General features: G+C 48.8%; 1 protein-coding gene across 4 annotated transcripts in view; it reads right to left on the bottom strand.

The window, feature by feature from the left end:
* MTRF1L (mitochondrial translation release factor 1 like) overlaps positions 1-16,609 on the bottom strand; it is a 165,629-nt gene that overhangs the window by 18,716 nt on the left and 130,304 nt on the right. For 3 of the 4 annotated variants that reach the window (XM_063917851.1, XM_063917850.1, XM_063917852.1), the window contains exon 2: positions 10,369-11,065. In XM_063917851.1, the coding sequence (XP_063773921.1) occupies positions 10,369-11,030 (662 nt within the window). In that variant the 5' untranslated portion in view covers positions 11,031-11,065. Of the gene's footprint in view, positions 1-10,368; positions 11,066-16,609 lie in introns of those variants that run through there. The other variant, XM_063917849.1, reaches the window with a different exon arrangement.

The following is a 16,609-nucleotide window of genomic DNA, read 5'->3' as shown; positions in this document are numbered from 1 at the left end:
TGGCCCTAGATCGAAATCCGTTAGACCGAAAGGACTGAACAGACGGCCTCGGGTAGGAACGCCTAGCCAGCGGTGCCCCAGAGGGGAGAAATGTGGATTTCCCCAACTCAAACCCAAAGAGCCATTCCCCAGAAAAGGGGAGGGATTCCACACTGTATTTAGATTCTGCGTCCGCTATACACTGAGGCAACCATAAGGCCCTGCGCGCCGACACTGCCATGGCAGACGTCCTAGCATCAATATTGCCCATTTCTTTGAGCGAGTCACACACGATGAGTGTAGTGTCCTAAATGTGCTTCAGAAGAGTCACTGTAGTGACCAGAGGCATATCCCGAGAGGCCCTCAGCTTCCTCTAGAGGGAGCTTTAACACGTCCCATAAAGCCAGAATGAGGGGTTCAATAACCTAAACAGAAGCTGAATCTCCACTAATGGGATCCAAGTCATCCCCATCCTCCTGTATTTCCTCATTTAAAGCAGGTATACCACACTTTTGTGGTCCCGAGTTAGGGAGGGGGGCTGTGTAACATCTGCCCTAGCAGCTAAGTCTGCAACAGCCTGTTGTAGTAGCTGAGTTTTGTGAACATTAGCAGTGAGTTGTGATGACATCAGACACCATAGTCTTAAGAGCCCCTAACCGGGATGGCTCTTGCCCCTCTCCCCCAGCACCTTCACCGAGCTGTGACGATTGCATTGTTCACATGATTATCATCATCAATTATATGGCGCCATAGGGGTTCCGCAGCGCCCAATTACAGAGTACATATGCACAATCAAAACAGGAAAACAGTGACTTACAGTTGAAGACAATAAAGGACAAGTACAGGGTAACTAAGCATAACTACACCAGTAAACATAGATATAAGTTCCAGGTGGCCAAAAAACTGCAGGATCTGGGCAGTTGAGGATTATTAAAGTAAGAAAAGGATAAGCACAAGAGAGAAGAGGGCCCTACTCATGAGAGCTTACATTCTAAGGGGAGGGGTAGACAGACAGGGGTGACACAGATGGGGTACATAGAGAGCATGGAACAGAGGGTTAGGATAAGATTTGGCTGGGTTTGGTAAAGAAAATAAGAATTTACTTACCGATAATTCTATTTCTCATAGTCCGTAGTGGATGCTGGGGACTCCGAAAGGACCATGGGGATTAGCGGCTCCGCAGGAGACTGGGCACAAAGTAAAAGCTTTAGGACTAGCTGGTGTGCACTGGTTCCTCCCCCTATGACCCTCCTCCAAGCCTCAGTTAGGATACTGTGCCCGGACGAGCGTACACAATAAGGAAGGATTTTGAATCCCGGGTAAGACTCATACCAGCCACACCAATCACACCGTACAACTTGTGATCTGAACCCAGTTAACAGCATGATAACAGAAGGAGCCTCTGAAAAGATGGCTCACAACAACAATAACCTGATTTTTGTAACAATAACTATGTACAAGTAATGCAGACAATCCGCACTTGGGATGGGCGCCCAGCATCCACTACGGACTATGAGAAATAGAATTATCGGTAAGTAAATTCTTATTTTCTCTAACGTCTTAGTGGATGCTGGGGACTCCGAAAGGACCATGGGGATTATACCAAAGCTCCCAAACGGGCGGGAGAGTGCGGATGACTCTGCAGCACCGAATGAGAGAACTCCAGGTCCTCCTCAGCCAGGGTATCAAATTTGTAGAATTTAGCAAACGTGTTTGCCCCTGACCAAGTAGCTGCTCGGCAAAGTTGTAAAGCCGAGACCCCTCGGGCAGCCGCCCAAGATGAGCCCACTTTCCGTGTGGAATGGGCTTTTACAGATTTTGGCTGTGGCAGGCCTGCCACAGAATGTGCAAGCTGAATTGTACTACAAATCCAACGAGCAATCGTCTGCTTAGAAGCAGGAGCACCCAGCTTGTTGGGTGCATACAGGATAAACAGCGAATCAGATTTTCTGACTCCAGCCGTCCTGGAAACATATTTTCAGGGCCCTGACTACGTCCAGCAACTTGGAATCCTCCAAGTCCCTAGTAGCCGCAGGCACCACAATAGGCTGGTTTAAGTGAAATGCTGAAACCACCTTAGGAAGAAATTGAGGACGAGTCCTCAATTCTGCTCTATCCGTATGAAAAATTAGGTAAGGGCTTTTATAGGATAAAGCCGCCAATTCTGAGACACGCCTGGCTGAAGCCAGGGCTAACAGCATTACCACTTTCCATGTGAGATATTTTAAGTCCACAGTGGTGAGTGGTTCAAACCAATGTGATTTTAGGAATCCCAAAACTACATTGAGATCCCAAGGTGCCACTGGAGGCACAAAAGGAGGCTGTATATGCAGTACTCCCTTGACAAACGTCTGAACTTCAGGAACAGAAGCCAGTTCTTTTTGGAAGAATATTGACAGGGCCGAAATTTGAACCTTAATGGACCCTAATTTGAGGCCCATAGACAGTCCTGTTTGCAGGAAATGCAGGAAACGACCCAGTTGAAATTCCTCTGTAGGGGCCTTCCTGGCCTCGCACCACGCAACATATTTACGCCAAATACGGTGATAATGTTGTATGGTTACATCCTTCCTGGCTTTGATCGGGGTAGGGATGACTTCATCCGGAATGCCTCTTTCCTTCAGGATCCGGCGTTCAACCGCCATGCCGTCAAACGCAGCCGCGGTAAGTCTTGGAACAGACATGGTCCCTGCTGGAGCAGGTCCTTTCTTAGAGGTAGAGGCCACGGGTCTTCCGTGAGCATCTCTTGAATTTCCGGGTACCAAGTCCTTCTTGGCCAATCCGGAGCCACGAGTATAGTCTTTACTCCTCTCCTTCTTATGATTCTCAGTACTTTTGGTATGAGAGGAAGAGGAGGGAACACATACACTGACTGGTACACCCACGGTGTTACCAGAGCGTCCACAGCTATTGCCTGAGGGTCCCTTGACCTGGCGCAATATCTGTCCAGTTTTTTTGTTGAGGCGGGACGCCATCATGTCCACCTTTGGTTTTTCCCAACGGTTCACAATCATGTGGAAGACTTCTGGGTGAAGTCCCCACTCCCCCGGGTGAAGATCGTGTCTGCTGAGGAAGTCTGCTTCCCAGTTGTCCACTCCCGGAATGAACACTGCTGACAGTGCTATCACATGATTCTCCGCCCAGCGAAGAATCCTTGCCACTTCCATCATTGCCCTCCTGCTTCTTGTGCCGCCCTGTCTGTTTACGTGGGCGACTGCCGTGATGTTGTCCGACTGGATCAACACCGGCTGACCCTGAAGCAGAGGTCTTGCCTGACTTAGGGCATTGTAAATGGCCCTTAGTTCCAGGATATTTATGTGAAGTGACGTTTCCATGCTTGACCACAAGCCCTGGAAATTTTTTCCCTGTGTGACTGCTCCCCAGCCTCTCAGGCTGGCATCCGTGGTCACCAGGACCCAATCCTGAATGCCGAATCTGCGGCCCTCTAGGAGATGAGCACTCTGTAACCACCACAGGAGAGACACCCTTGTCCTTGGAGACAGGGTTATCCGCTGATGCATTTGAAGATGCGATCCGGACCATTTGTCCAGCAGATCCCACTGAAAAGTTCTTGCGTGGAATCTGCCGAATGGAATCGCTTCGTAAGAAGCCACCATCTTTCCCAGGACCCTTGTGCATTGATGTACTGACACTTGGCCTGGTCTTAGGAGGTTCCTGACTAGGTCTGATAACTCCTTGGCTTTCTCCTCCGGGAGAAACACCTTTTTCTGTACTGTGTCCAGAATCATCCCTAGGAACAGCAGACGTGTCGTCGGAATCAGCTGCGATTTTGGAATATTTAGAATCCATCCGTGCTGTCGTAGTACTACTTGAGATAGTGCTACTCCGACCTCTAACTGTTCTCTGGACCTTGCCCTTATCAGGAGATCGTCCAAGTAAGGGATAATTAAGACGCCTTTTCTTCGAAGAAGAATCATAATTTCGGCCATTACCCTGGTAAAGACCCGGGGTGCCGTGGACAATCCAAACGGCAGCGTCTGAAACTGATAGTGACAGTTCTGTACCACAAACCTGAGGTACCCTTGGTGAGAAGGGCAAATTGGGACATGGAGGTAAGCATCCTTGATGTCCAGAGACACCATATAGTCCCCTTCTTCCAGGTTCGCTATCACTGCTCTGAGTGACTCCATCTTGAACTTGAACCTTTTTATGTAAGTGTTCAAGGATTTCAGATTTAAAATGGGTCTCACCGAGCCGTCCGGCTTCGGTACCACAAACAGCGTGGAATAATACCCCTTTCCCTGTTGTAGGAGGGGTACCTTGATTATCACCTGCTGGGAATACAGCTTGTGAATGGCTTCCAATACCGCCTCCCTGTCGGGGGGAGACGTTGGTAAAGCAGACTTCAGGAACCGGCGAGGGGGAGACGTCTCGAATTCCAATTTGTACCCCTGAGATACTACCTGCAGGATCCAGGGGTCCACTTGCGAGTGAGCCCACTGCGCGCTGAAATTCTTGAGACGGGCCCCCACCGTGCCTGAGTCCGCTTGTAAGGCCCCAGCGTCATGCTGAGGACTTGGCAGAAGCGGGGGAGGGCTTCTGTTCGTGGGAAGAGGCTGTTTGCTGCAGTCTTTTTCCCCTTCCTCTGCCCCGGGGCAGATATGAGTGGCCTTTTGCCCTTATGGGGACGAAAGGACTGAGGGGCAGATTTATTAAGCCCGGTGAAGTGATAAATTGGAAGGTGATAAAGGACCAGCCAGTCAGCTCCTAACTGTCATTTTTTAAACCCAGCCTGTGACATGGTAGTTAGGATCTGATTGGCTGGTCCTTTATCACCTTCCACCTTATCACTTCACTGAGCTTAGTAAGTCTGCCCCTGTGCCTGAAAAGACGTTATCTTTTTCTGCTGCGAGGTGACTTGGGGTAAAAAGGTGGATTTTTCAGCCGTTACCGTGGCCACCAGGTCCGATAGACCGACCCCAAATAACTCCTCCCCTTTATACGGCAATACTTCCATATGCCGTTTGGAATCCGCATCCCCTGACCACTGTCGCATCCATAATCCTCTTCTGGCAGAAATGGACATCGCACTTACTCTTGATGCCAGAGTGCAAATATCCCTCTGTGCATCTCGCATATATAGAAATGCATCCTTTAAATGCTCTATAGTCAATAATATATTGTCCCTGTCCAGGGTATCAATATTTTCAGTCAGGGAATCCGACCAAGCCACCCCAGCACTGCACATCCAGGCTGAGGCGATTGCTGGTCGCAGTATAATACCAGTATGTGTGTATATACTTTTAAGGATATTTTCCAGCTTCCTATCAGCTGGTTCCTTGAGGGCGGCCGTATCAGGAGACGGTAACGCCACTTGTTTTGATAAGCGTCTGAGCGCCTTATCTACGCTAGGGGGTGTTTCCCAACGCGCCCTAACCTCTGGCGGGAAAGGGTATAATGCCAATAATTTTTTTAGAAATTAGCAGTTTTTTATCGGGGGAAACCCACGCTTCATCACACACCTCATTTAATTCATCTGATTCAGGAAAAACTACGGGTAGTTTTTTCACACCCCACATAATACCCTTTTTTGTGGTACTTGTAGTATCAGAAATGTTCAAAACCTCCTTCATTGCCGTGATCATGTAACGTGTGGCCCTACTGGAAAATACGTTTGTTTCCTCACCGTCGACACTGGAGTCAGTGTCCGTGTCAGTGTCTGTATCGACCTGAGGCAACGGGCGTTTTATAGCCCCTGACGGTGTTTGAGACGCCTGTACAGGTATTAACTGATTTGCCGGCTGTCTCATGTCGTCAACAGTCTTTTGTAAAGTGCCGACACTATCACGTAATTCTTTCCATAAGACCATCCAGTCAGGTGTCGACTCCCTAGGGGGTGACATCACTAACACAGGCAATTGCTCCGCCTCCACACCATTTTCCTCCTCATACATGTCGACACAGCGTACCGACACACAGCACACACACAGGGAATGCTCTGATAGAGGACAGGACCCCACTAGCCCTTTGGGGAGACAGAGGGAGAGTTTGCCAGCACACACCAGAGCGCTATATATATATATATATATAGGGATAACCTTATATAAGTGTTTTTCCCTAATATAGCTGCTGTATATATTAATATGCCAATTTAGTGCCCCCCCTCTCGTTTTACCCTGTTTCTGTAGTGCAGGACTGCAGGGGAGAGTCAGGGAGCCTTCCTCCAACGGAGCTGTGAGGAAAAAATGGCGCTTGTGTGCTGAAGAGATAGGCTCCGCCCCTTTTTCGGCGGCCTTTCTCCCGCTTTTTTGTGGAACACTGGCAGGGGTTAAATACATCCATATAGCCCAGGAGCTATATGTGATGTATTTTTAGCCATTTAAGGTATTTTCATTGCATCCCAGGGCGCCCCCCCCCAGCGCCCTGCACCCTCAGTGACCGGAGTGTGAAGTGTGCTGAGAGCAATGGCGCACAGCTGCGGTGCTGTGCGCTACCTTATTGAAGACAGGACGTCTTCTGCCGCCGATTTTCCGGACCTCTTCACTCTTCTCGCTCTGTAAGGGGGCCGGCGGCGCGGCTCCGGGACCCATCCATGGCTGGGCCTGTGATCGTCCCTCTGGAGCTAATGTCCAGTAGCCTAAGAAGCCCAATCCACTCTGCACGCAGGTGAGTTCGCTTCTTCTCCCCTTAGTCCCTCGATGCAGTGAGCCTGTTGCCAGCAGGTCTCACTGAAAATAAAAAAACCTATTTAAACTTTTACTCTAAGCAGCTCAGGAGAGCCACCTAGATTGCACCCTTCTCGTTCGGGCACAAAATCTTAACTGAGGCTTGGAGGAGGGTCATAGGGGGAGGAGCCAGTGCACACCAGCTAGTCCTAAAGCTTTTACTTTGTGCCCAGTCTCCTGCGGAGCCGCTATTCCCCATGGTCCTTTCGGAGTCCCCAGCATCCACTAGGACGTTAGAGAAATGGGTCTTAAGAGCCCGTTTGAAGTTTTGTAGAGAGGTGGAGAGTCTGAGGGGGAGAGGTAAAGCATTCCAGAGAAAGGGAGCAGCACGTGAAAAATCTTGGAGATAGGAGTGGGAGGAAGTAATCAGAAGACAGGAGAGTCGGCGTGCATTAGCAGAGTGAAGAGGACGGGTGGGAGAGTAAAGGGAAATAAGGTCAGAGATGTAAATGGGAGAGGAGTGGGTGAGTGCTTTGTAAGTGAGTGTGAGAAGTTTGAATTGGATTCTGAAAGGGAAGCCAGTGAAGTACCTGTAGGAGAGGGGAGGTAGACGTAGTGTGTTTGGTGAGGAAGATGAGCCGGGCAGCAGCATTGAGGATAGATTGGAGTGGAGAGAGGCAATTGTCAGGGAGGCCAGTTAGGAGGAGATTACAGTAGTCCAGTCTGGAAATAATCAGTGAGTGAATAATGATCTTAGTGGCATCCTGGGTGAGAAAAGGTCTGATTCTGGAAATGTTTTTGAGATGAAAATTACAGGTTTGTGAGAGGTGCTGAATGTGTGGTTTGAAGGAGAGGGAGGAGTCAAGGATTACACCAAGACAGCGTACGTGGGGGCTAGGGGAGATGGTCGTGCCATCAATGGATAATGAGATTGTGGGAGGTGAGGCTGTGCGGGAGGGTGGGAAGATGATCAGCTCAGTCTTAGACATGTTGAGTTTAAGAAAGCGCTGGGACATCCAGGAAGAGATAGCAGAAAGACAGTTTGAGGTACGAGTGAGGAGAGCCGGGGAGAGATCAGGGGAGGAGAGGTAGATTTGAGTGTTATCAGCATAGAGGTGGTACTGGAAGTTAAAAACGAATGAGTTCACCTAAAGAGGATGTATAGAGAGAAAAGGAAAGGACCAAGAACAGAGCCTTGGAGGACGCCAACAGTTAGTGGAAGGGGGGGGGGGTGGGGGGGGGGTAGCATCATGAGAGGAGACAGCAGGAACGATCAGAGAGGTAGGACAGCCAGGAGAGGGCAGTATCACGCAGACCAAGAGTGAAGGATTTGCAGAAGGAGAGGGTGGTCCACAGTGTCAAAAGCAGCAGAGAGATCAAGAAGAATAAGCAGAGAGTAGTGGCCCTTAGATTTGGCTGCATGGAGGTCATTGCAGACTTTTGTGAGGGTAGTTTCAGTGGAGTGGAGAGAACGGAAACCAGACTGGAATGGGTCAAGCAGTGAGTGAGAGGAAAGAAAGGCAGTGAGGCGATTATAGACAATACGCTCAAGAAGTTTGGAGGCAAAGGGGAGGAGAGAGATGGGTCGATAGTTGGAGACAGTGTTAGGATCAAGGGTAGGTTTTTTTAAGAATAGGGGAGACAAGAGTATGCTTGAAGGCAGAGGGGACAGTGCCTGATGAGAGGGAGAGACTGAGAAGGTGGGCAAGATGGGAACAGGCAGAAGGAGAGAGGTAGCGGAGGAGGTGGGAGGGGATAGGGTCGAGCGGGGAGGTAGGAACGGATGAGGGCCATGACTTCCTCGCCAGATACATGGGAGAAAGATGTCAGAGTTGGTAAGAGGGAAGGGAAGGGGTGGCAAGGGATGGGTGGTGGCTGGTTGCTGGTCTGGTGGGATGTGATATCCGGACGTATGGAGTCAACCTTGGATGTGAAATTAGTGGCAAAGTCAAGAGCAGACAACGAGGAAGGGAGAGGAGGAGGTGGTGGGCAGAGGAGGGAGTTAACAGTGGCAAAGAGGCGCCGGGGGTTGGAAGACTGGGTAGAGATGATGATTTTGAAGTATGATTGTTTAGCGAGGGAAAGGGCAGCACTGAAGGATGAGAGCATGAATTTGATATGGAGGAAGTCTGCTTTAGTGCGTGATTTCCTCCACTGTCGCTCGGCAGTACGTGAGCATTTTTGTAGATATCTGGGGCATTTGGTGAGCCAGGGTTGAGGTGTTGATCTGCAAGGGTGAATAGTGGTTGGCGGAGCAACAGAGTCAAGGGCAGAAGTAAGAGATGCATTGTATAGGGATGTGGCTTGTTCAGGGCATGAGAGAGAAGAGGAGAGAGAAGAGTCAAACAGGGAGGATAGGGATGAGGTGTCAATAGCCTCAATATTACGCCTTAGGAGGGAGAGATGGGGAAGCAGAGATAGATAAGTTTAAAGAGAGCAAGTGGTGGTCAGAGAGGGGAAAAGGGGAATTGGAGAAATCAGAAATATCACAGCGGTGAGTGAAAACCAGATCCAGTGAGCTCCCGTTCACATGGGAGGGTGAGGTGGTCCACTGGGAGAGACCAAGTGAAGAGGTGAGGTTAAAGAGTTTAGAGGCAGGTGATTTTGTGGGGTTATCAATAGGGATGTTGAAATCACCTAGAATAATGGAGGGAATGTCAGGAGAGGAAGTGAGGTAGCCAGGAAGCAAAGGAGCTGTGTGTGCTTGCATGCATTAAGCAGAGGAAGGCGCCAAAATGCCGCTGTTTCCGCTCTGAGGTAGCTCCGCCCCGCCGTTGCCCAAACAGCATACCGAAAATAATAAAAGTTTAAAAGAAATCTCTCTGGAGCTGCACAGATGTGCATCCACTCCTGGGGGCACTTTTTTCTAAACTGCCTGTGGGAGAGGGCATAGAGGGGAGGAGCCAGCACACCCAGTGAAGAAATTTAAAGGCACCGGCTCCATTGGACCCCGTCTATACCCCCCGTCGTACTAAGGGGTATATTCAATTAGGGTCGGATCCATTTAGACATACATTTGTCGGAATGGATCCGACAACCCCTATTCAATCTCATCTCAATTCGACTTTTAAAAAATCGAATTGAGATGAGGGACCCAGAGGAGATCAGCGCTAATAGCAGCGCTGCAGGAGGATGTCACACAGCCGCCCAACCCCACGGCAGTGTCCACCCGGCTCCAGCAAACGTAACCTCACTTGCTGGAGCCAGGTGGACACTGCCGTGAGCGGCACGGCTGTGAGACATCCTGCAGCAGCGCTGATTTCCCCTGTATGCCTGCGGCTCCCCCCCCTCTGGGTCCCACATCTCAGTCCGACATTTTTTTTTATGTCGGACTGAGATGGTCGGAAACGGGGCCAAATCCTGTCGAATTTGGCCCTGTTTCACTCTAAAGTACATGAATCGGCAGCTATACCGCCGATTCACGTACTATTCGACAAGTCTAATTCCACGACTTGTCAAATAAAAACTGCTGGGACTGAATAGGTCGAATCACTATTAGACCTTAAAAAGACGAAAACTGACGTCTTTTCGACAGACGGCAGTTTTCGACCCTAACTGAATATACCCCCAAGTCTCCCCAATATCCCTTGTGGATTCTAGAGAAAATCTATTAAATAGAGCCACAAGTTGCCATTGCCACATCGCGGCAACCACACCCCCCACCCCACTGAATTGACCCATATCTGGAATGTCCCATCACACTGCAGGCACTACCTGTTCAATAGAAAACAGGAAATTGGATACAATAGTAATAGAGACTTACTTGATTAAATCAATTGCACTGAGATGCCTTAAAATTTTGCTGAGCAGATGTTTAAAGTCTCTCTGAAAAAGCTCTCCAAGAATGTCCAGCTTTTCCAAGCCCATTTTTTTACCAATTAATTTATCAAGCCCAAAGGCACCATGGGAAACTACTTCTTCAACAGTGTCCCAATCAACCTTTGGACATCTTTTAGAGCTTTTCTTCAACGTAGAACATACAACTTCCTCAAAGCGAAGCACCGGTAACGAGCTTGTGCATGAGACTGGCACAGGTTTTTCATCCAGTAAAGTTTGCTTTGGGGTCTCAAAGAGTGGAATGGATGGAGAACAAGAGCTAAAGTCATCATCATCTTGGCACTGAGAATCACTGTGCAGTATTGAGGAATAACCACTGTCATGAAGAGGACTACAATCCACATTTGTTTCAACCGCTTCTAGTCTACGCAAAAGATTTTCCTTGTTATACAAAGGTCTATCTTCTCTAACGATGTCCACTTTGGTAGGTGAAACATTTTCAACACTAGTTTCCAAGTAGTTGGGCTTTTGTGGGGACTCGTATACTTTGCAAGGTTCATGACCACGCTTGTCTGGACTATCATCCGGTTTTAACTTCGAAGGTGACTTTGTTGGAGTTAGGTTATTTTTATGACCAAGCAACATCATAATTCTTTTGTGGCAACACCAAATATAAAAAAAACCTGCAAAAATAAATAGGTAAATTAACATTTGCTGTCCATGTAAACCAAGGATGGGCAATAAGCAGCCCTCCAGCTGTTGAACTACATTTCCCAGCATGACTTGCAAGAGATATGCTATTAAGCCATGATAAAACGGTTGCATGGAATGCAGACATGTGTAATTCTACAACAGCTGGAGGGCCGCAATCAAATTCTTTAATGTGAAAGAAAAAGGCAGGATTCAAATATTGCAGGTACCCGCACCCTTTAGCTATTCCAATGTTGCTGCTGATGGACGCGAGAACTGCATTTCAGCTTGCTACCCCAAGGGGTGGTGAGCTAAAATACAGGTTAAAGTGACCCGTTTAGTCACCCAAATGGAACTTTTTTGCGTTACGCCCATTCGTTTAGTTGGGGTTTGTTGCTTTACGTGGCTAAACACAAATGATATGGACATAATCAGTGGGGACAATTGAATATAGCTTAGGCGGGAGAGCTGCAACAATTAAATTCCCCCTTCCCCCCCAAAGGGTGTAAAATAAGGTCAAGTTTATTATATAGAATATTAAAAACTTAACAGACCCCAAAATATCAATTGCAGGATAAAGCGAGAGAGCTACTACCATACACAAGACAGTCTAATTAGCGCCAAACGATGCAATGATGTACACTAATACCCCTTTCACATCGCACTAAAAACCCGGTATCGACACGGCATATTGCCGTGTCGAAACGGGTCCGTGTGCGATGTGAAAGGTCCAATTCTGAATTAGCGGGTCGCCTGACCCGGTAATTCAACCCGGTAAAAAATAAGAATTTACTTACCGATAATTCTATTTCTCGTAGTCCGTAGTGGATGCTGGGGACTCCGTCAGGACCATGGGGATTAGCGGCTCCGCAGGAGACAGGGCACAAAATTAAAAGTTTGACCACTAGGTGGTGTGCACTGGCTCCTCCCCCTATGACCCTCCTCCAAGCCTCAGTTAGGATACTGTGCCCGGACGAGCGTACACAATAAGGAAGGATTTTGAATCCCGGGTAAGACTCATACCAGCCACACCAATCACACCGTACAACCTGTGATCTGAACCCAGTTAACAGCATGATAACAGAAGGAGCCTCTGAAAAGATGGCTTCCAACAATAATAACCCGATTTTTGTAACAATAACTATGTACAAGTATTGCAGACAATCCGCACTTGGGATGGGCGCCCAGCATCCACTACGGACTACGAGAAATAGATCTATCGGTAAGTAAATTCTTATTTTCTCTGACGTCCTAAGTGGATGCTGGGGACTCCGTCAGGACCATGGGGATTATACCAAAGCACCCAAACGGGCGGGAGAGTGCGGATGACTCTGCAGCACCGAATGAGAGAACTCCAGGTCCTCCTTAGCCAGGGTATCAAATTTGTAGAATTTTACAAACGTGTTCTCCCCTGACCACTTAGCTGCTCGGCAGCGTTGTAATGCCGAGACCCCTCGGGCAGCCGCCCAAGGTGAGCCCACCTTCCTTGTGGAGTGGGCATTTACAGATTTTGGCTGTGGCAGGCCTGCCACAGAATGTGCAAGTTGAATTGTGCTACAAATCCAACGAGCAATCGTCTGCTTAGACGCAGGAAACACCCAGCTTGTTGGGTGCATACAGTATAAACAGCGAGTCAGCCTTTCTGACTCCAGCCGTCCTTTAAATATATATATATATTTTTAAGGCTCTGACAACGTCGAACAACTTGGAGTCCTCCAAGTCGCTAGAAGCCGCAGGCACCACAATAGGTTGGTTCAGGTGAAACGCTGATACCACCTTAGGGAGAAACTGAGGACGCGTCCGCAGTTCTGCCCTGTCCCAATGGAAAATCAGATATGGGCTTTTGTACGATAAAGCCGCCAATTCTTACACTCTCCTGGCCGAAGCCAGGGCCAGTAGCATGGTCACTTTCCATGTAAGATATTTCAAATCCACCGATTTGAGTGGCTCAAACCAATGGGATTTGAGAAACCCCAAAACTACATTGAGATCCCACGGTGCCACTGGAGGCACAACCGGGCTGTATATGTAGTACTCCTTTGACAAAAGCTTGGACTTCAGGAACTGAAGCCAATTCTTTCTGGAAGAAAATCGACAGGGCCGAAATTTGAACCTTAATGGACCCCAATTTGAGGCCCATAGACAATCCTGTTTGCAGGAAATGTAGGAATCGACCCAGTTGAAATTCCTCCGTCGGAGCCCTCTCCTTCAGGATCCGGCGTTCAACCGCCATGCCGTCAAACGCAGCCGCAGTAAGTCTAGAGGTAGAGTGCACGGATCCTCCGTGCGCATCTCTTGAAGTTCTGGGTACCAAGTCCTTCTTGGCCAATCTGGAGCCACGAGTATCGTTCTTACTCCCCTTCGCCTTATAATTCTCAGTACCTTGGGTATGAGAGGCAGAGGGGGGGGAACACATACATTGACTGGTACACCCATGGTGTTACCAATGCGTCCCCAGCTATTGCCCGAGGGTCTCTTGACCCGGCGCAATACCTGTCCAGTTTTTTGTTGAGGCGGGACGCCATCATGTCCCCTTTGGTTTTTCCCAACGGTTCACAATCATGTGGAAGACTTCTGGGTGAAGTCCCCACTCTCCCGGGTGGTGATCGTGTCTGCTGAGGAAGTCTGCTTCCCAGTTGTCCACTCCCGGAATGAACACTGCTGACAGTGCTATCACATGATTTTCTGCCCAGCGAAAAATCCTTGCAGCTTCTGCCATTGCCCTCCTGCTTCTTGTGTCGCCCTGTCTGTTTACGTGGGCGACTGCCGTGGTGTTGTCCTACTGGATCAACACCGGCTGACCCTGAAGCAGAGGTCTTGCCAGGCTTAGAGCATTGTAAATTGCCCTTAGCTCCAGTATATTTATGTGAAGTGAAGTCTCCAGGCTTGACTACACTCCCTGGAAATTTCTTCCCTGTGTGACTGCTCCCCAGCCTCTCAGGCTGGCATTCGTGGTCACCAGGACCCAGTCCTGAATGCCGAATCTGCGACCCTCCAAAAAGGTGAGCACTCTGCAACCACCACAGAAGAGACCCCCTTGTCCTTGGAGACGGGGCTATCCGCTGATGCATCTGAAGATGCGATCCGGACCATTTGTCCAGCAGATCCCACTGAAAGGTTCTTGCGTGGAATCTGCCGAATGGAATCGCTTCGTAAGAAGCCATCATTTACCCAGGACTCTTGTGCATTGATGCACTGACACTTTTCTTGGTTTTAGGAGGTTCCCGACTAGCTTGGATAACTCCCTGGCTTTCTCCTCCGGGAGAAAAACCTTTTTCTGGACTGTGTCCAGAATCATCCCTAGGAACAGCAGACGTGTTGTCGGGATCAGCTGGGATTTTGGAATATTTAGAATCCACCCGTGCTGTTGTAGCACTACTTGGTATAGTGCTACTGCGACCTCTAACTGTTCTCTGGATCTTGCCCTTATCAGGAGAACGTTCAAGTAAGGGATAATTAATACGCCTTTTCTTTGAAGTAGAATCATCATTTCAGCCTTTACCTTGGTAAAGACCCGGGGTGCCATGGACAATCCAAACGGCAACGTCTGAAACTGATAGTGACAGTTTTGTACCACGAACCTGAGGTACCCTTGGTGTGAAGGGCAAATTGGGACATGGAGGTAAGCATCCTTGATGTCCCAGGACACCATAAAGTCCCCTTCTTCCAGATTCGCTATCACTGCTCTGAGTGATTTCATCTTGAACTTGAACTTTTGTATGTAAGTGTTCAAAAGATTTCAGACTTAGAATAGGTCTCACCGAGCCGTCCGGCTTAGGTACCACAAACCGCGTGGAATAATACCCCTTTCCTTGTTGTAGTAGGGGTACCTTGACTATTACTTGCTGGGAATACAGCTTGTGAATAGCTTCCAACACCGTCTCCCTGTAGGAGGGAGATGTTGGTAAAGCAGACTTCAGGAATCTGCGAGGAAGAGACGTCTCGAATTCCAATCTGTACCCCTGTGATACTACCTGCAGGATCCAGGGGTCGACTTGCGAGTGAGCCCACTGCGCGCTGAAATTCTTGAGACGACCCCCCCACCGGACCTGAGTCCGCTTGTAGGGCCCCAGCGACATGCTGAGGACTTTTCAGAAGCGGGGGAAGGCTTCTGCTCCTGGGAAGGAGCTGCTTGCTGCAGTCTCTTACCCTTTCCTTTGCCTCGGGCAGATATGAATGGCCTTTTGCCCGCTTGTTCTTATGAGAACGAAAGGACTGAGGCTGAAAAGACGGTGTCTTTTTCTGTTGGGAGGTGACCTGAGGTAAAAAAGGTGGATTTTCCGGCTGTTGCCGTGGCCACCAAGTCCGATAGACCGACCCCAAATAATTCCTCCCCTTTATACGGCAAACTTCCATATGCCGCTTGGAATCCGCATCACCTGACCACTGTCGCGTCCATAAACTTCTTCTGGCAGAAATGGACAGCGCACTTACCCTTGATGCCAGAGTGCCAATATCCCTCTGTGCATCTCGCATATAAAGAAAATGCATCCTTTAAATGCTCTATAGTCAATAAAATATTGTCGCTATTCAGGGTATCAATATTTCCAGTCAGAGATTCCGACCAAACCCCCCCCAGCACTGCACATCCATGCTGGGGCGATTGCTGGTCGCAGTATAACATCAGTATGTGTGTATATACTTTTTAGAGTATTTTCCAGCCTCCTATCAGCTGGATCTTTGAGGGCGGCCGTATCAGGAGACGGTAACGCCACTTGTTTTGATAAGCGTGTGAGCGCCTTATCTACCCTAGGGGGTGTTTCCCAGCGCGCCCTAACCTCTGGCGGGAAAGGGTATAATGCCAATAACTTCTTTGAAATTAGCAACTTCCTATCGGGGGTAACCCACGCTTCATCACACACTTCAATCAATTTATCTGATTCAGGAAAAACTACAGGTAGTTTTTTTTTTTTCACCCCACATAATACCCATTTTTGTGGTACTTGTAGCATCAGAAATATGTAACGCCTCCTTCATTGCCGTGATTATGTAACGTGTGGCCCTACTGGAAAATACGTTTGTTTCTTCACCGTCGACACTGGAGTCAGTGTCCGTGTCTATGTCGACCGACTGAGGTAATGGGCGTTTTAAAGCCCCTGACGGTGTTTGAGACGCCTGGACAGGTACTAATTGGTTTGCCGGCCGTCTCATATCGTCAACCGACCTTGTAGCGTGTTGACACTATCACGTAATTCCATAAATAAAGCCATCCATTCCGGTGTCGACTCCCTAGGGGGTGACATCCCATTACAGGCAATTGCTCCGCCTCCACTAACATCGTCCGCATACCTGTCGACACACACGTACCGACACACAGCACACACACAGGGAATGCTCTGATAGAGGACAGGACCGCACTAGCCCTTTGGGGAGACAGAGGGAGAGTTTGCCAGCACACACCAAGGCGCTATAATTATACAGGGACAACCTTATAGTAAGTGTTTTCCCTTATAGCAGCTTAATATATATTAATATCGCCAAAATATGCCCCCCCTCTCTGTTTTAACCCTGTTTCTGTAGTGCAGTGCAGGGGAGAG

This window comes from Pseudophryne corroboree, chromosome 4 (genome assembly GCF_028390025.1).
Source record: "Pseudophryne corroboree isolate aPseCor3 chromosome 4, aPseCor3.hap2, whole genome shotgun sequence".
In the NCBI taxonomy this organism is placed as follows: Eukaryota; Metazoa; Chordata; class Amphibia; order Anura; family Myobatrachidae; genus Pseudophryne; species Pseudophryne corroboree.
The sequence above is the reverse complement of the archived record's forward strand: the minus strand, read 5'-3'. Positions and strand labels throughout refer to the sequence as shown.